Source organism: Hyaloscypha bicolor (genome assembly GCF_002865645.1).
Source record: "Hyaloscypha bicolor E unplaced genomic scaffold K444scaffold_10, whole genome shotgun sequence".
Taxonomy (NCBI): domain Eukaryota; kingdom Fungi; phylum Ascomycota; class Leotiomycetes; order Helotiales; family Hyaloscyphaceae; genus Hyaloscypha; species Hyaloscypha bicolor.
The window spans coordinates 3,649,977-3,668,339 of NW_020194512.1; the positions used below are offsets into that span (position 1 = coordinate 3,649,977).

General features: G+C 47.7%; 8 protein-coding genes across 8 annotated transcripts; 4 read left to right on the plus strand and 4 right to left on the minus strand.

Moving 5' to 3' along the window:
- Window positions 1–3,954: 3,954 nt before the first annotated feature.
- K444DRAFT_639459 (MFS general substrate transporter) lies at window positions 3,955–5,742 on the plus strand (the record flags this gene model as incomplete). The annotated part of the gene is made up of 5 exons (XM_024884385.1): window positions 3,955–4,035; window positions 4,097–4,286; window positions 4,353–4,485; window positions 4,536–4,755; window positions 4,813–5,742. The coding sequence occupies 5 exons, from the start codon at window positions 3,955–3,957 to the stop codon at window positions 5,740–5,742; spliced, it is 1,554 nt and encodes a 517-aa protein (XP_024744489.1).
- A 641-nt stretch (window positions 5,743–6,383) lies between these two features.
- K444DRAFT_483567 (zf-H2C2-domain-containing protein) lies at window positions 6,384–7,430 on the plus strand (the record flags this gene model as incomplete). The annotated part of the gene is made up of 1 exon (XM_024873051.1): window positions 6,384–7,430. A coding segment is annotated over one exon (1,047 nt), but the record flags the coding sequence as incomplete, so codon positions are not given.
- Window positions 7,431–8,364: 934 nt separating this feature from the next.
- Window positions 8,365–10,385, minus strand: K444DRAFT_649471 (uncharacterized protein). Its single transcript, XM_024885571.1, has 4 exons — window positions 10,214–10,385; window positions 9,989–10,155; window positions 9,617–9,938; window positions 8,365–9,570 (listed from the first exon to the last, which is right to left on the minus strand). The coding sequence occupies exons 1-4, from the start codon at window positions 10,257–10,259 to the stop codon at window positions 8,432–8,434; spliced, it is 1,674 nt and encodes a 557-aa protein (XP_024744491.1). The 5' UTR covers window positions 10,260–10,385; the 3' UTR covers window positions 8,365–8,431.
- A 371-nt stretch (window positions 10,386–10,756) lies between these two features.
- Window positions 10,757–11,806, minus strand: K444DRAFT_690386 (uncharacterized protein; the record flags this gene model as incomplete). The annotated part of the gene is made up of 2 exons (XM_024887767.1): window positions 11,388–11,806; window positions 10,757–11,329 (listed from the first exon to the last, which is right to left on the minus strand). The coding sequence occupies exons 1-2, from the start codon at window positions 11,769–11,771 to the stop codon at window positions 10,757–10,759; spliced, it is 957 nt and encodes a 318-aa protein (XP_024744492.1). The 5' UTR covers window positions 11,772–11,806.
- Window positions 11,807–12,940: 1,134 nt separating this feature from the next.
- On the plus strand, window positions 12,941–13,498 carry K444DRAFT_18473 (uncharacterized protein). Its single transcript, XM_024870862.1, has one exon. The coding sequence runs from the start codon at window positions 13,059–13,061 to the stop codon at window positions 13,341–13,343; it is 285 nt and encodes a 94-aa protein (XP_024744493.1). The 5' UTR covers window positions 12,941–13,058; the 3' UTR covers window positions 13,344–13,498.
- Window positions 13,499–13,874: 376 nt separating this feature from the next.
- Window positions 13,875–14,703, minus strand: K444DRAFT_579260 (uncharacterized protein; the record flags this gene model as incomplete). Its single annotated transcript, XM_024877651.1, has 2 exons — window positions 13,875–14,515; window positions 14,635–14,703. 2 exons carry the CDS (start codon window positions 14,701–14,703, stop codon window positions 14,144–14,146), a joined length of 441 nt encoding a protein of 146 aa, XP_024744494.1. The 3' UTR covers window positions 13,875–14,143.
- A 1,008-nt stretch (window positions 14,704–15,711) lies between these two features.
- On the plus strand, window positions 15,712–16,673 carry K444DRAFT_623739 (putative RTA1 domain protein; the record flags this gene model as incomplete). Its single annotated transcript, XM_024882316.1, has 2 exons — window positions 15,712–16,162; window positions 16,234–16,673. The coding sequence occupies 2 exons, from the start codon at window positions 15,712–15,714 to the stop codon at window positions 16,671–16,673; spliced, it is 891 nt and encodes a 296-aa protein (XP_024744495.1).
- Window positions 16,674–16,955: 282 nt separating this feature from the next.
- K444DRAFT_658592 (uncharacterized protein) lies at window positions 16,956–17,997 on the minus strand (the record flags this gene model as incomplete). Its single annotated transcript, XM_024886277.1, has 3 exons — window positions 16,956–17,469; window positions 17,525–17,623; window positions 17,672–17,997. The coding sequence occupies 3 exons, from the start codon at window positions 17,995–17,997 to the stop codon at window positions 16,956–16,958; spliced, it is 939 nt and encodes a 312-aa protein (XP_024744496.1).
- Between the last annotated feature and the right edge of the window lie 366 nt (window positions 17,998–18,363).

Sequence of the window (18,363 nt, forward strand, 5' to 3'; positions counted from 1 at the left end):
GACGATACACTTTAAGAGAAGCGAGGCGAATAGGGGCAGAATCGGGAGGTTTGCACGTGACCGTCATTTCTACCTTCATGCCTCCGAAAGTGAATCGAAAAGCAGAACAATAATAGTCGGACTTAACGTCGCGCTAAAGGGGCCCTACCCTTTAGTCGGGGAAAGCGATGTGTCCCGGGAAAGCAAAGTGTCCCGCACCACACCAAAATTACTATGTGACCGTGGATAATAATTAGGCACCATATAACAGATAATCCCCTAAATTATAGGTGATTAAAGATATAATATTCTATTACTTAAATACTACAAAATCTGCATTTTGAGCTATAGAATTAGTTAATATTACTAATCTGGATAGTAAAGAATACAGATCTACCTTCTCCCTACCTACCCCTCTATTTATACCCCCTCTTGACCCTCCTATCTCCTAATCTGATCCCTTAGATTCCTCTAATATTGCCCGTATATATAATTAGCTAAGAGAGTTCCCCTTTACCCGGTGAGCTTATTCAGATATAAGTATTACAGGATTAATAGGAATATCGGTAAAGATTACGGGATCTTTGGCCTATATACGATCGAATTTAGCTTGCTCCTTAGCTACCTTATTGTAAAGTAATTAGTATTTAATTCGAATGGCTTCAAGCTCGCTTTCCGTAGGTTCGTTTTGGGGATCGCGAATTAGTATTAGGAGCTCGGGAGGAATAATTATATTAGTTCCAAGAACTTGCTTCTTTGCTTATGCCTCTAGATCTCTTACTCTCTTCTTCCTCTCTCTTTCTGCCGCTCGTATGGCGATTCCTACTTTTTTAAGAGCTTCCTTTTTAGCTAATTTAGCCTTTGCAAGCTGTCTTTTGGCCTTCTTTAGCTCCTTCTCTGCTGCGTTCCTCACTTTAATCTTCTTCTTTTCCAGAGTATTAGATGTATTTAACTACCCTCCTCTTTGGAAACTAAGCCATATGTTTAGCTTAGCCTTATGACGTTTAACCTGTACCTTGCAAGTATTCTGGGCATCCAGCTCTTGTAAACTTCCAAGTATTAGGTAGTTCTTAGTAGCCTTAATTATAACTGAATACTCTTTATAAGGGGAAAAGCTTAAAGCATCCAGAATCTTGTTATTAAGATTATCGAGCTATAGAACGCATTTGTTATATAAAGAAGGAGGTTTTGGAAGGATAGGTAATTAGTATTCGTAAATAGGAGCAGGAGCAGGAGCAGGCATAGTAAATTATATGTTTTCTGTATCCGATTTAGTTTCCGATTCAGATCCAAACTCCAGGAATTAAAGGCTAGTATCTTTCCTTCTCTTTTTGCTATATTTCTTAAGCTTTCTCTATATTACTTTAAAACTAATAGGCCAAATTCTAGTATTCTAAAAGGTATATTTAATTATATAAATAGTAAATATCTTCTTCCTTATTCCAGGAAAATCACGAAAGAAGTACTAGATATTATATTCCGGCTCATATAAGCGAATCGCATTTATAATATTAACCTATTAGTAATATTTCCATTCCCTAAAAACACTAATATTATATGGTTAAAGTAGGTAGGTTTGGTAAGAGAGGAATTAGATAATTTATATCTTATTAAATATAGCTTTTAAGATAAAATTATTTACTTAATAGTAAGTTGCTCTATTAATTAAGAGAATATACTATTTCTTATTAGGACTATAATTATTATACTTAATAAAATAATCTAACCAAACCATATAAATACCCTCGTTTATATATCCTATAAAAGAGACTATAATAACCTTATAGCCGGTTATATTTTCGTAGAACCAAGAAATCATAATTATAATTCCAGGGATAATTACTACTAGAGAAATTGCTTTATTATCTGCAGATATATACTCAATTATTATAAGAGATATGTGATTTTCTGGTATTCCTATATATATCTTCTTAATTCTAATTAGAATAACTACTTTCTCTTCTATAGGTATATAAATTTGTACTTCTTTCTCGTCTATATTATATATCCGATCCCTATAGCATATTCCAGTTTCCTCTAATACCAGATAATATTTAGTTTCAAACTAGTCGTATAGGCTCTGTTCGGTATAGAGATTAATACGGTAGCTCGTAATGGGCTTTGTCTTAATTATATGGAGTTCTGAAGTATTCTTTAGCTATTAAGAGAACTACTTCCAAGATAGAGCCGTTTTATTATCCTCCGTTTATATTCACATTATGTAATTATATATTATTTGCTTCGTGGCTTCCTTTCCTCTATTAATTATATATAATACCGTATACTGAATTAATGCCTCGTATTAATTAGAACAGAGGATCTTGTTCTGCCTTCCCTTTTATACTCTTACTATCCCTATCTTCTTCCTTTCTCTCTGCCATACTTTCCTTACTATATCTTCATTTCGTACGTAATACGTACGTACTATAGTCACAGGAGTCTCTTCTGGATTAGCCTTGAGGAACTAAATAGCCTTATGGAGCTTATTCTTCTCTGGCATATTACGGAGAAGCGTATTCTTGGGAAGGTTACTTAGGCGAGCCATTGCTATCGAATTTGACAGATTTTCAGGGTAATTTGGGCTGGTGGTAATCAAATTAATTAATTTTCACTATAGGTATTCTATATAAATTAGAAATTTTTGCGATTGGTGCGGGACACTTCGCTTTCCCGGGACACATCGCTTTCCCCGACTAAAGGGTAGGGCCCCTTTAGCGCGACGTTAAGTCCGACTATTACTACTCCCCAGACACTTGCTGATTAATTACTGTTCCATGCTTCAACCGCCTCGCCCACCTGCCTCAATTTCTCGTGCTTTTTTCTATCCTCTTCACATGTCCTCGCACGTGCTTTTTCCATTTCAAGTTAAATCACGCGACTTTGTAGCAAATCGCAAAGGGCGCTGTTGAAGGGGCAAATTCTCTGAATCCTCCTCATTTGCCGATTTTCATTGTCGGGGCGATTTTCTCCGTTCACCGACAGTCACTCATTCACGATTTTCCTCACGCCCAAGAATTTTCACTTCGGAGATGGTCTAATAGTTTTTCCATCTCTATAACTTCCATGATCTCGCTTGTAGTTCGTGTGTTCGTCTGTTAATCGCGTTCAAGCTTTTTCCATTCCTTCTCGTCGAGTGACAGTGAGCTTTTTTCTTTCCAACGCGATAGTCCGTGAATTCTGCAGCCATTGATCAAGAATAGAGCAAACGTATTCCCAGTTGATTACAGACTGCCAACAGATAAGCTTTACGGCGTTGCTATCTTGAAGCCAAGATGTAATCTTCAAATCCTTCTCAATGCAAACAAGCGGAAGTGCGGCATGTCGCGTGAGTGGCGTTCCCCTCCACAACCACCAATGTCTTTGACCCCCTAGCGGGAGGAGAAAAAAATGGCCGATTTTGACAAATTCAGCGGACACCAGAAAATTAGTATTTACTAGACAGCAAATTAACTTTCTCTTTACGACTTCTTACAGTCATACCAGATCTCGCAAGTCCTATATACGTCTTTTGCACCTTTAATTGACTTGTATTGTCTCGAAAAGAGGGCAGGAAGTTGAGGTTTTGGTGTTGGCACAGAGGCCAATTTCGGCCGCTTATTTCTCCTACGAAGATACCCCTCCACCCCGCCACTCCCACACTAACTCCACACGGCCGAGACCAATCATTAACCCCTCTGATTCGCCGTTCACAGCTGCATCCCACTTTCTTCACTTTTCTATCCGAACTTGCCCTCCCCATGACGTTCCCGGCACACCATCGCAAGAGCGCGAGAGAGTATACCGTCGATGCCCTTGACCATCGACCCTAAACCCTTCGAACGAGAGGCGAGAGATGATTTCCATGGCGCAGCGGAGCGAGAATCTAGTGATGGAGACCGCGTGGCTGCTATTGATCTGGATGAGGTAGAGACGGAGGGCGGTGTCGCAGCTGGGGATAGCCCCGTCGTGAGCGAGAAGGATGAGCCGGTTACGTGGATGTCGTTGCCGCATAAGAGACAGCTGATTGTTTTGACCCTGTCGAGACTTTCGGAGCCGCTGGTGCAGACTTCATTGCAGGTAAGTCGATTGCCACTGTTTTCCGTCTAATGGATGGGGGCTCACCGCTTCGAAATTGTAGGCATATATGTTTTATCAGCTCAAGTCTTTCGACGAAAGTCTCTCCGACTCGATGGTTGCTTCGCAAGCTGGAATGATGGCTGCTGCCTTTACTGGGGCACAATTCACAACAGCTATGATGTGGGGTCGGATATCAGATTCAGATAGAGGAGGAAGGAAGATGGTTATATTAATCGGACTTTCTGGGACAGGTACGCAAAATTCAGTTGCTCTTTGAGATCACCGTTGGAATAGACACGTAGCTGACATTGTTACAGCCATCTCAGTCTTAGGATTCGGCTTCTCGAAATCTTTCCTTCAAGCGATGTTCTTCCGAACAATCGGCGGAGCCTTGAACGGGAACGTCGGAGTAATGAGGACCATGATCTCTGAAATTGTGCGAGAGAAGAGGTGAGAAATGCCTTGCTCCTCACGCTGAATACCGCTGACAAGATACCTAGATATCAATCAAGGGCCTTCCTCCTGTTGCCAATGACCTTCAACGTAGGAGTGATCATCGGCCCCATCCTTGGAGGTCTCCTTGCAGATCCAGCTGGAAGCTATCCCAAGCTGGTTGGAAGCATTGCGTGGCTCCAGAAATACCCATACGCAGCACCCAACATCGTCAGCGCCTTTCTCTTGCTATGCGCCGTTCTCGGAATATTCTTTGGTTTAGAAGAGGTATGCAAAACCACCTTTGTTCCCGTCAACCTGTCTATCCAATCTGACATCCACTAGACATTAGAATCCATCCGGCACGAAGAAGACCTAGGGAAGAAAATTACCCGCAAAGTCTCACAACTCTTCCGGGGCGGTAGATCCTCCTCCGAGTTCTCACACGAATACTCAGCCGTCCCCGGCACGCCTACAGACGTGGAACTCTCGCCCCCCAAATCCCGCCAAAAAGCCACACCGCGATGGAAGCAAAAGCTCCCCTTCCGTCGCATCTTCACCTACAACGTGATCTGCACGCTCGTCGCCCACAGTCTAATGGCCACCCACCTCGGAACCTTCAACAACCTCTGGTACGTCTTCCTGTCAACACCCGTCGCGCCACCCTCAACACCAAGGAAGTTGCCATTCATTTTTACCGGTGGACTCGGCATGCCGCCTAGAGATGTGGGTTTTGCTATGGCAGTGTTAGGAGTGATAGGCATCCTGATGCAGCTCCTCATCTATCCCGTCATCAACGCGCGTCTCGGGACCGTCAAAAGCTGGCGGATCTTCCTGGCCGCTTTTCCACTCGCTTACATACTCGTCCCTTTCCTCTCAATCGTACCCTCTCGCTCTCCTGCCCCTGCGGAAAAAGACGGGATACTGGTTTGGATCAGTCTTTGTGTGGTGCTATTCATCCAGGTCACGGGACGCACGTTTGCACTCCCAGCCACGACGATACTTGTTAATAATGCGAGCCCACATCCGAGTGTACTTGGGACTATGCATGGGATTGCGCAGAGTATGTCAAGTGCTGCGAGGACATTTGGTCCTGCACTAGGAGGCAAGTTGTATGGAGTTGGATTGAAGGGAGGTGTGGTGGGCGCGGTGTTTTGGGGGTTGAGTGGGGTTGCGGTGGTGAATTGTATAGCGTCTCATTATGTGAAAGAAGGAGATGGGCATGAGATCATTCTTGAGGGGGATGAGGAGGTGGAGGAGGGAAGGGCGGTGTAGAGGAGTTCGGTTAGAGGGACGGTAGATTTTTGATGAGGCACTAGAGGACTGGAGTTTGGAGATGTTATGATGCGAGTTCGCTGAATATACTAACAAAGTCTTGCACACGAGACTATGAGAGGTCAACTTGAGTGAGTTGAAAGGCGGAATGTTCTGTTGCCTTGCCAGGCCATAGCTCGTTGGTGTCCCATAATTAAATTGGATGGAACGGAAAACGAGATTGTAATCGGAGGTTAAAAATGCGAAGGTTCGCAGGAGGGAGGGATCAGACGGAGCCGCGAGAAAGTCCGGTCACGTGCAGTGTCGCCTAGCACGGCACTTGGCTTGACGACGACGAACCTCGCTCTCCTATGCTCCAATTTACACAGAGAAGTTCCAAGAAGTACACCTGCATTTTCTGTCCTTAACTTTCCGATCCCCTGAATAAAGGACTTCTACAATTGTCAACAAGATCCTACGATCGCTGTCGCCGCGTTCTATACATTCCCTTGCGAGATCAAAGGCCGGCGGTCCCAGTGAAGAAACGCTTCATTCTCCCCGGTACTCCCACTTTCCACGCTTCACAGGAAGCGGCTGGTAGCCAAGCGATTAAGTTACCCCTGAGCCCCTTTTCCAAGCGGATAAAGTAAACAAACGCAACCATGCCCGCCATGCTCGACGACCCAGCCAGCGCCCCCATCTTTCGCGCATCAGGCTCTGCACCCTTCCCTTCCCCGCACGACACCAACCTTTCCCTCCCAGAAGACGTCTTCCCACGCCAAGTCACGCTCCGCGACCGAGTAACAATCGCGACCATCGTTCCCTTCCCCTCCCCACACCAAGTCCCAGCCTCCCTGCTCGCCTACCTGTCCGACCAACTCAACAAGGAGATAGAAATGGGCGACACCTACCCAATGATCGACACTATGTCCGTTGATAAATTCGCCTCATACTGGTTCCAGAACTTCGGCGCCATCATGCTCCTTGGCAACATCGAGTCTCCAGACGAGGTAACAGAAGGAAAAGACTGGGCGCGCGAATGTCTGGGAAGTTTCTATATCAAGCCGAACTACCCAGGACGCAGCTCACACGTCTGCAATGCTGGCTTCCTGGTCACCGACGCTGCACGAAATCGTGGCGTTGGAAGACTGATGGGAGAATCCTATCTCGAATGGGCACCACGACTAGGCTACACCTACTCCGTCTTCAATCTCGTATTCGAGACCAACGTCGTGAGTTGTCGGATCTGGGATGCATTGGGATTCAAGCGCATCGGCCGCGTCAAAGGAGCAGGAAACCTGAAGTCATATCCTGGCCAACTGATCGACGCCATAATCTACGGCCGCGACCTAGGTCCTGAAGGAGAAGACTTCGTTTCCGAGGAGAGGTTCGATAAAATTAAGTTCTACCTCAAATACGGCAAATACCCGGCTGGGGCAGATCGCGCAGAGAAAAGTCGATTGCGGAGCGCGGCAACGCATTATAAGCTGCTTCCTGACACGGACAAGCTGATGCTGAAGGACAAAGAGGTCATCTCTGATCCGCAACGGCAGTATGAAATTGCTCGGAATGTACACATTCTCCAACACGGCGGCATCAATAAGACGACTGCCACGATCGCGGAAAGGTATCACTGGGTGCGCATTAAAGAGACCGTCTCTCTCGTCATCAGGAATTGCACACAATGCAAAGAGCTAGGCAAAGCGCCCATCGTCCGCGCAGACGGGGTAATCCGCCCCGCTCCCAGGCTCCCCCCTTCTTCCACCGGCCAAGGCGGCGTCAGTGCCGCAGGACGGGTCCTCTCCCTCCCCCACCAGACAGGCGACTCCTCACACGACGGCTTTCAAGGTGCGGGACAAGGCTCCGTGTCTCCTCAAGTACTCAACCGATCCCTCCCCGGATCATCGACAGACCATGAGCATGGGATGAGAAGTCAGAACATCCATATGGGCGGCGGGGGCCAAGCACCGATTGCGAGGATGCAGAACGAGTATCTACCCCTCGACCCGCAGATCATGGAGGATGTCCGGAATCATTTGGGAGGGTACAATCAGAGCCCATCGCACCCGCTTTCACAGAGCCATTCACATTCTCAGGACAACGACGATGCAGAGTTTGAGCACGATGATCATCACCAGCATGATTCTGACTTTCAGCGGATGCTGGGCGGTGGAAGTGGATTGGGAGGAAGAGATGAAGGCGGGAATGAGGATCTAGATATGTTGATTGATCAGGATGATGATGGGGAGGAGGACGAGGATGAGGAGGGGGATATTATTCAGACGCAGGCTGAGGCGGCGGCCAGGGCGGCGGAGGAGGCGTTGAGGACTGTGGGGAGGGAGTATGGTGGTGCTTGAGAGTTGCTTATGAGGGATTCGGCCGCCGGCATTTTTGTGATTGGCGTTTGGAAGGCCGGGGGATTTTGTCTGATTTGACAAGGGGGGGTGAATAGAATTGCGTTATTTGCCGCTGAGAAGTTTGGATGAAAACATCTACTGGAGAAGGGTTGGGAGAAATATTACTTTACAAGCATTAGCAAACCATTATTGAGAATTGAGTGTAGTGAGAGAGCTCACTATCACGAAAGGGAATTCAATAGCACAAAGATCCAAGTCGCAATTCAACTATACTTTTCACTCTATTCATTCGTCTCATCTCATGTATAATATCATACATCGTGTCACCACCCCCTCCCTTTTCACCCTCTGCCCTACCGTCTGGGCATCCCTCTTCCCCGTCCCCTCAGCACTCTCTGCGCAGCTCCCGGCGGTAGACCTCTCTGCGGCGCTCCCGGCTGCGCACTCTCCTCATTCCGAATCGTCTCATCCACACTCAAAATCAAACAACTCGCCTCCGTAGCCGCTTGAATAGCATTAATCTTCACCAACGCCGGTTCCCACACAAACGCCTCAAGATTATCCCTGATCCCCTCATTCACGAAATCCACTCCCGCCCAAATATTGCCCTTTCTATGCTCAACACGAAGCTTGTTCAGGATATCGGTAGCGTCGAAGCCAGCATTGTCGCAGAGTTGGCGAGGGATGACCTCCAGTGCTTTGGCGAAGGATTTAATGATCGCTTGCTGCTTGTGGGGGACATTCTTGTCGGCGTAGCGGTGCAGGTACGCAGAGACTTCCATCTCGCAGGCTCCACCACCGGCGACAATGGTGTTATTCTTGATGGCGCGCTTGACGATCATGATTGCATCGTGGAGAGAACGTTCGACTTCTGCGATGAACTGTTCAGCACCGCCGCGGAGCACTAGAGTGCAGGTTTTTGCGGCAGGGCAGTCCTCGAAGAAGTTGTAGCGCTCACCGCCGATTTGCCGCTCTTCGAAAGTACCGCAGGTTCCCAAGTGCTCTGGGTGAATGTCAGAGCAGGTGGATTGGATGGAACCACCTGTTGCTTGGATGACGCGCTCGAGGTCATCAGAAGAGACGCGGCCGGCGCAGAAGATGTCTCGATCTGCAAAGTATTGCGTTGCAAGATCTCCAATGGGTAGCTTGGACAGCACAACCTTTGCGCCGGTCTTGTATAGAGCCTCCATCTTGTTGTAAATTATCTGCCATTCCGCGTCCACGATAGCTTGATATTCAGAAACCTGCTCGACTCGCACTTCGGCATTGTCTTTCTCAGACTTGAGCTCGAGTTCGACATTTAGGCAGACGATTTTGGGGTTCTTGAAGGATTTGGGTTGTTGTTCGAATCCTGCATATGAGAAAGTCTTTTTGAATGCGACACCGTTGACAAATAGAGAGTCGGTGAGCGAGCCACCAGGAATTTTCTTGATGCCGATGAGTTTTTCGTTCAAGTCGTCTTGGTCGAGGGATAGAACCGCATCAACAACCACTACAACGATTAGTAAAATTTACACAACCCAGGTACCAAAACATACTCTTCGTAAAGAACCCGGTATTCCTCTTAATCAGCTTTGAGCTCATAGCCGTGCCCGCTAACTTGCTCAATGTCTCCCTCTTGTTACCCTCACTCGTATTAACAGCAATCTCCTTTACCTTATTGACGGCCATGGTGCTCGCTCTCCGCAGACCCTTGATAATAGTCTGCGAGCTAACACCTTGCTCCACATGATCCTTAATCTCTTTCAAAATCTCGCCCGCAAGCACAACAACAGATGTGGTACCGTCTCCAACTTCAGCGTCTTGTGATCTCGCAATGTCGGTCAGGATTCGTGCGGCGGGGTGGACGATGTCGAGGAGCTGTGTCAAGTCAGCTCTGGGATCCATATGGGATGAGGACGACGTATTACCTTCATAACGGTTGCGCCATCGTTCGTAATCGTTTGCTTGCCATTTGCATCTACCAACAACAAATCTCCTCCATAAGGACCAAGCGTACTTCGTATCGTAGCTTGAACAGCTAAACAAGCGTTGATGTTCGATATAATCTGTCCCTTGCCTTGCGACGAGTCCGTGCCTGCGTTTTATGCTTGTTAGAATCATATATTTCACTGGGAGATTCGTTGTTGACCGACCTTCCTTCAGCACAATGATCGTGGGGGTTTGGCCGCCGAAGGACATCTTTCCGCCTGCTTCGAAGCTATCTTACAAACAGTATCAAGATCGGAATTATCTATCAGCTACTTAGAAGAGGATAGAGGCGTAGTGGGCAAGGCGTTGAGGTGTTGAAGAGCTTGGTTCGGTCAGGTCACCAAAGTCGTCGAGCTCTTCAAAAATTCGCGACTTACGCGACGACATGGCGCGCTAGAGGAAGGCATTTGTCACGTGATCCACTCATAGAAAAGGAGACGGGATGCAACAACGTACCAAGAGTCTCTAGTAGATCTTAGGTGGTGAGAGTGAAGATATTCTCTTGTTTATAGATTGGATTGGGTCACTTTTTTGTTTTATTTTTCTTTCTTTCTCGCTTCCATCACCAAGAGATGACCGTCTCTCATACACGACACCTTCATTCGACCTCTGGGATAGTTTAATGATCCCCCGTCTATGCGGTAGGTCCAAATGAGCTTCTGCCACAAAGGCCCTGTTTTCCTCCGCAATTTCTCCATTTTCACCCCTCATCCCATCTTCGATTTCTCTCGCCGGCTGACAATTGCTCCTGCACTGCCCGTATCCCACATGCCCTCACGATATTCCTTATTCAGGTTGAGCAGATGTGCAGAGCTGTCTCTCGTTGCTTTGTCCCGATACCTTACGCCGACCAGAAACATAGCGATGATTATCCCGAGATCGAATCGATACAGCGGCTCTCCATGCTTGGCTTCGACGAGATGTGGGTAGACATACTCGACGAGCTCCATGATCTTCTGATATTCCGGGAAGAACTGATCGTATGCAGTCTGGGTTGTGCAAAAAGCCCCTGCAAGCATGATATGTGCCATCAGTTTGTGGATTTGCAACAGACAAACCGCAGTCCTTTCTTCCTGGGTTCCTCTCTTCCAAACATGGTCGAAGACCGTAGCTGAGGCTCGTTTCCATCGTCTGACATCTTCCCGATACCGAAGGACATCGGGAAACATATCCATGGGAGGCTCCTTGAGTGTGAAAAACATATTGATACCGGGGGGATAGATTTGTCCCATCTTCCTACGGGCCATCTTCATCATGGTCGCAGGACTTGCTCTTTTCGGCTGTCTGGCCAGCATTCAAAACTCTTTGGATGAAGTGATGATTCCTCCCCATGATCACCGCCCAAAACTGCCTCGCGGTCTGCTGGCTTCGTAGCTCTTTAGGCATGCTTGAAGTGGCCGAGTTGGAACTTTCAATGTAGATCTGGTGAAATGCTTCCCGTCTCCCGTCAACGAAGAAAACGACGTGGAGGTTAAGGCCAACTAGTGCCAATATTACGTCGTCCTCGATATTGTGCTGCTCCCAGCGTCTCTTTCTTCGGGAATTCAGAAGGCAGTTATCCTCTGTCTTGGTGATCAAATCGTGAAGGATCATCAATCCGCTTATTGCGTTGGCAGCGGCTGTTCCTGGCTTCCCGGACATGTTTTCGAAGCAAAACACGAGAAGGCATGCGAAAAAGGCGTTCCTCATCTCCCCTCTTCCCTTGTTGATAGCTTCTCTCATACATCGAAGAGCTTCACTTCCAAAGAAACAGCGAGCAGTCTAACCCTTCTAAAGTATTATACCTAATGGGCCACGCATACTTTGTATCTTTTTACTTCAAATTATAGTAAGCCTTATAGCCAATTTTAGGGTATGAGCAGGATACCAAGAAAGGAAGGTTGAGAATTGAAGAGGATTGTCTGAGCTTGAGAGGCGTCTACCTTAGGTACCACCGGCTTCGCATTTGCGAGAAACCCGAACAGTTTCCCAAACTGTGTGTGTTAGAGAGAGCTAGTAACACTTGATAATGAAAATTGGGGAAAAATCGAAAACATTTGCTTGATAAAATATTAAAACCCGCGGAAGTGGCCATCTGAATAATTCTCAGAGCCAGAAACTTCTAAGGGGTCGATAAATGCCTTTATGGGTGCTGCACCAAGTGAACCGAAGGCATTGTTAACCCCCCATGCTTTCCAGGCGCATCCGAGCTTGGAGGTTGCGGTTGGTTGATACCGGACATATTGCTTACACAGAAGTTACACTGGCCGCAGTAGTACTGGATGTTGACCTGGTGTCGCCGTGAATACAGCTTTCAGGAAGAGAGAAGCCACAGAATGAGAGAGGGGGAGGGACACGATATCTGGTATTTTCTCCTCTTCCATTATGGCTAAGCGAGCGGTTGTAATGTTTAGGCACACTGGGCTGTGCTTCTACTTGAGGCTTTGGCACTGTGTGTGAGACATGGAAAGGTTCAGTATCGAGGGTGCTGTTTTGGCGCAGGCGGGAGCCTTTTTGTAGGCTCTGAGACCCGGGAATTGTAGGTTGGGAAATCGAACTGATTTCGGGAACGGCTTGGGAAATTGAGCCAGGAAAGGCAGAGCTGCTACGTTTAGTGTCGATCTCGGAGATGACAGTAAATTTGAGTGCACACTCTGGCGTTAGAATTAGAAATCACCCGTTGAAAGGATGTCCTGGGTACTTAGGAGCTGGACTGTCGTCTCGGACATCCAAAACAGATTAGATATTTACTAATACCATCAAAATTGTGTTGTTGCAGCATAACAACACCCTAAATTTTCGTCCTTTCTTGCCCATTAGGACCAGCCCAGACGTTGGCTGTTTGCCACTCCGTATCACGGCCTCTCACAAGGTAAGAGCCAGCCCCATCGCTTTTAACGAACACCATTGACCTTCCCTTTACCAAATTCAAGTCCCGAGCGCCACCATGGTTCTGGTCTCGGTGGTGACTTAGATTCTCTCTGCTGCCATCGTCTGGGGAGTGGACAAGAGACAGAATCTGAGGGAGAAATGGCTGAAGATTGGACCGATATAATACAATCGACGAAGGAGAAGGAGAAGGTGCCTAAGGGCAAAGAAAAGGACAGGATGTTGAAGCTGGGGACATCGGAGGGCGAAGCTCTTCCGCCACATATTCATTTGACAGCTGGTGCAACTATGAACCTCGCACCTGAAAGTTCTAGTAAACCACCTCAAGAACACGCCATGCCATCCCTCCACTTAACAACGTCCCCCGAAACCCCATTCCTTGGAATAGGTTCAAAACCCAAAGTCTCAAGAGGCCACCCCACCTAAACGCTCCAATCGCCGCTCAAATTCATCTCCACCGCCCCGACGATATAAAGAAGCCAGCCCTCCACGAACCACTTCAACTCCGTCCTGCCAAGCAGAACGCCAAAGAACCCCATCACGACCAGAGGTCCAGCGCCTCGGGACACCCGCCTCTCAAACACATCACGAACTCATCCGACGCCTGTATCGGCCAGAGGAGCGACGTCTCAGACATGTACATGCCTCGTTCATTCACGACAATGTATTTTCTTAGTAAGGTGATAGCGCGTTCACAGACGTCGGCTGTGGTGAAGGGGGGTGGCGGGGTTGCACATGAGGAAGGATGAAAAGGAAGCGAGCTTGGAGTCAGTGATTGCATCGACTTTGCAGGCTGCGAGACGCTCTTCCAGGGCCAGGTCGCGTCGCACCATTTCTGCTAAGGGTCCAGTTTCAATCCATTCGCGGACGGGGAGGATGACGGAGAAGATACCGCGGAGGAGACTCATCCATTCGAGTACCCGACTGAGGGTGGCGTGGGAGGCTGTGGGGAGTGGTGATGATGGGCAGTGGGGTGAGGGCGAGGAAGTGGAGGATGAGGTTGGTGTTATTGATGGGGCTGTAGAGCTTTGACTTGTCGTTGAAATGGATGATTGGTTGATTTTGCGTGGGACACTGATCTCGTGGTCGTTGGAGATTGCGGAGAAGGCGAGGAAGACCAATGCTGAAGTGACGAAGATAGCATGGCAGTTTTCCTGGGTGATACTTGTGAGGTTCAGATGTAGGGATTGGAGGGCTCGGTTATGGTGTCTATGTCCTGCGGCGAGCTACATTTCTACTTGAAGATTGAGAGAAGACTCGAATTGTTGGTTTTGTGAGCGACTCTCGAGATTCCAGGATTTGAGCCCCGTTCTGAAGAGGTGGAAGGCCGCGACGGCCAAGACAGCGTGGAGCAGATAATCATATTGGAATGCTGTGTCGATTATTTTTGTCCTATAGAGTTTATGGATATTGAGGTTGTCGGTGATGGACATGTATGTTTCCGATGTGAATTGATGGAAAAGTTTCAGGTCTAGTAGTTGGGATGATGATACCGGATCTGCTATTTGGGAGTTGGGATTTTGCGGCGGCGGTGTGTTAAAGGAGCAGGAGATACCGTGTTTGGTGCAGCCAAGACAGATAGGGTGTGTCTCGTCGCACTTATTCAAGGATTTAGCTGTGATGTTGTGGCGGGATGCGGGGGCCGGGACATGAGGTATTGCAGAAAGAGGGAGATAGAAAGACGAGTACGACAGGGATGCTTGTATGTACTACGTACTTTGATTCGCCGTTTCTTGCATTGCTGGCAGCCGCGGCGAGATTTAAGGTGTGAAGCTCGCGAGGGCATTAAGAGACGAGACCAACTATCAGATACCTTGTTCGCTGTGGCTTTTGCAGCAAGGAGGAGTAGTACGAGGGCTCAAGTGTCTGAAGCCTCAGGTTTTGGAGCCAATGCAGTGCTACACAGCAGGCACCCACACTCCGCGTACAGCGTGCTGGTACAGGTTCTAGATATGTACTTTCGTATTCGTCGTATACGTACACATGAAGCCGAGAGTAGTGCGCGCTTACGGGCACAGCCACCCGCCACGGAGGAACTTCAAATGCCCCACTGTCCAAGCGCGGTCTGGTCGTTGGAGTTGGCGGAAATGCAAAAGCCTGTGATAGCGGAGACCAACCAAATTTCGTATTTTGAGACGAACGAGCTACATTTTAGACTTCGACCAATACAATGGACTGAAATACGAAGTAGTCCGTGTGAAGCCTGGCAACGTTGATGACGAATGCGATAAAGGCAGGCCCGAGTCAGCCGGACCAGTATCCATCAGCTAAGTTAGTTCTTACAAGGGCGCTCAGCCTCAAGCATGCCACCCATCAACCGGTATTTTGTTGAAATGATCAGTCTTGCACAATTCCGCTCCGGTCACTTTTTTGCCGATGCTTCGCTAAGCCCCTTTTCGGCCTTAGCGAGCTCAGGGACCCGCGAATCAGAATGCGACCCGATAATCTCGTATGGACTTACACACAACATCCTGTGAAGTAAGGATCAAGAATAAGATTATTGGGCACTCACCCGGGCTTCCTTCTTTGTCGCAGAAAATGAGTGATACCCTTTGCACAGCCCGACTCGCACATAATGTTAAAAAATACAAGAGCCTTTCTTATAAAAAGCTGGGTACTCTGTGCTGGATAATATTTGCTGGCTTCGTATATCCGCTCTACACTTTCAGATGCTGTTTAACCGCAACTGAATTCCTTTCCTTTCTTCATAATAATTACTCATTTCCGCCATCATCTCGCACGAAACTTGCCTCCCCCCTTATCAAATTGTCTTCAACCACCGCATTCCACCAAGATGGCTACACCAACCGCCTCTGGAGCCGTGGTAACCAGCACAGTGGCCACCGCCTCCACCTCCGACTTCTACAACTACAACCCCACCAAAACTGGTGCCTCAATCGTCGCAATCTTGTTTGTTGTCGTATCCTTAACCCACCTCATCAAAGTCTTCCGCCACCGAGCATGGTTCTTCTTCCCTATGATCGTCGGCGGTGTTTTGGAATGCATTGGCTACGTCGCGCGCGTCAAATCGGCACAGGAGACTCCAGACTGGACTGAAGGTCCCTATATCGTGCAAGCCCTGACGATTTTGGTGGCACCGGCACTCGTGGCGGCCACGATTTATATGATTCTAGGGAGGATCATTCTGGCGACTGATGGAGAGACGTTCAGTCTAGTTAGGAAGAAATGGTTGACTAAGATCTTTGTGTGTGGAGACGTGCTGAGCTTTTTCGTGTTGGCCGGAGGTGTGTTTTTGGTTTTTTTATCCTCCCTCTTTTCGTCTTCCTGTCTTTCGATGATGCTAAGGACGCAACAGGGAGCGCTCTCCTCGCATCCAAAAAGGAGTCTCTTCTCAAATTAGGACAGAACCTAATCCTAGTCGGCCTTTTCATCCAGATCGTCTTCTTCGGGCTCTTCATTGTGGTCTCGTATCTTTTCCACACCCGAATCCATCGGAACCCTACACCAATCTCACTCTCCCCAAATTTGAACTGGCAACAAGCGCTGTACGTATTGTATGCTGCGAGTCTGCTTGTTATGGTCAGAAGCGTGGTGAGGGTGATAGAGTACATCCAGGGGACTGATGGATATATTTTGAGTCACGAGGTGTTTTTGTATGTTTTCGACGCCGCCTTGATGTTTATTGCCATTGCAATTTTTGTCCTCTGGCATCCAAGTCCCATGTTGGGGTTGGATAAGCGTGGAAAGAAGGGGGACTCGGAATGGTATCCGTTGGGTGGCACGGCCAGGCCTTGAAGCGTGCGGTAGCAGGTTGTTAGTGCCGAGTTGCGGGATAGATGGAATTGAGTACTAGTGTCTTTTGTTTCCCAAGGAGTGACGCACAACATATCTGCAGCTCCCGGTTCAGGTCCGCACCTGCACTGCGATTGCTTTCTGCCACTTAGCCATAAGCAAGAAAGGGAGTCCCAGGTGAGAAAGGAATTCAAAGCATCGGGAAAATAGATAAAAGATACCAAGAGCGATGGTATCGTGAATTGTTTATTCAACCAAAAATACATCATGATCGTAAACGTAACTTTACCGGTGTAATTCCTGAAACATATGATCATTCCTAACATACTCAACCTCCATCACCACTTCCCTCTCCCTCCACACACCAAATCCAGCTGTACTACTCTGCCTCAAACTACTCTGGCTGGTATCATCATCATCTTTTCTTCCCATCACTACTTCCCTCTCAACACCCTCACTATACACCGTCGTACTCAGATTCGCTTGATGCTGCGGCACAAGCCTCAGATTGCCTTCTTCGCCACCACTATTGTCACGATTCCGGCCAACACGTGGCTCGTCATTGGTTTGGCTACTGGTTCCCTTTCCATCACCTCCTCTGTTCGATTTGTATACCAATCTCGAGAAGGGTCCTCGAGAGGACGATATTTTGGCGTGGGATTGGGAGACGTGGCTACTACCAGAGAGCTCGAATTCTTCGTCTGTAATTGCTGTTGCCGCTTTCCCGGATTGAAGAGAAGCCCAGAAGGAGTGGGTTCGCGGAATTGTTGCAGTGATCACCGAACTGTGGGTTACAAGCCTGGTAACATATAAGTACAGACAAATAGAAGGAATTGTAGGAAGGGCGTGCGTACATTAACCATACCGATCTTGTTAGGTATGCCCATGTCTGATCAGGGTCGTTGATGGAATTGATCATGGCCACCAGGTCACCAATTCCGATAAGTGAAACCCTTGAAGTGTTCAGACAGTTGTCTTGATTGCTAGAAGAGTGAACTTACAGCAACCTAATCCCAAACAGAATCATAACTGTCACCCTTAAATTCCTCCGTAGTTGAAGTTTCCAAATGGTAGGTAGCATACTCGTGGCAAGGATTCCATCCGTGAGAACATTAAGTATGATGACAGGATACTGTAGAAGCCCATGAGTATTACATTGTGATGGCACAAAAACCCAAGGTTTTGGTAGTTGACACTGAAATGCCAGTGATAAAAATGAGAAAATTCCCCAGATGGAAACCATGGCCAGGCTAAATTTGTAGCTGTTGCTGAGGATTTGGGTTATCCGTTTGAGGAGCATAACTATTGAGATTTTGGAGAAAGCCATGCTTGCGATGCTGAGAAGTTGGGTGGTGTAGATCAACTGTTGCGGAGAAATTAGCAGGAGCGCCTTTTCTAAGAAACTCGTTGAAATTCAAGTGCTGACTTTGTAGTACGAGTTGAGGCCTTGTTGGTCAAGACTTTCGATATGCTTCCCAAGTCCAACCAAGGCTGCCCTGTAAATGCAAATTGAGGTGGCACTCGCTAGAAACTATGGTGTCTTAGTCAATGTGTACTTGAGGAAGCTATGTCAAAAGAGATCTTACGCTTCCTAAGTAGAAAGTCGCATCATCTCGCTGGAATTCGACGTGTTGTCGTGACGCCACAAGCCACCGTATGGCAGAAATACTCGAAGTGATGACGATGGTGCATA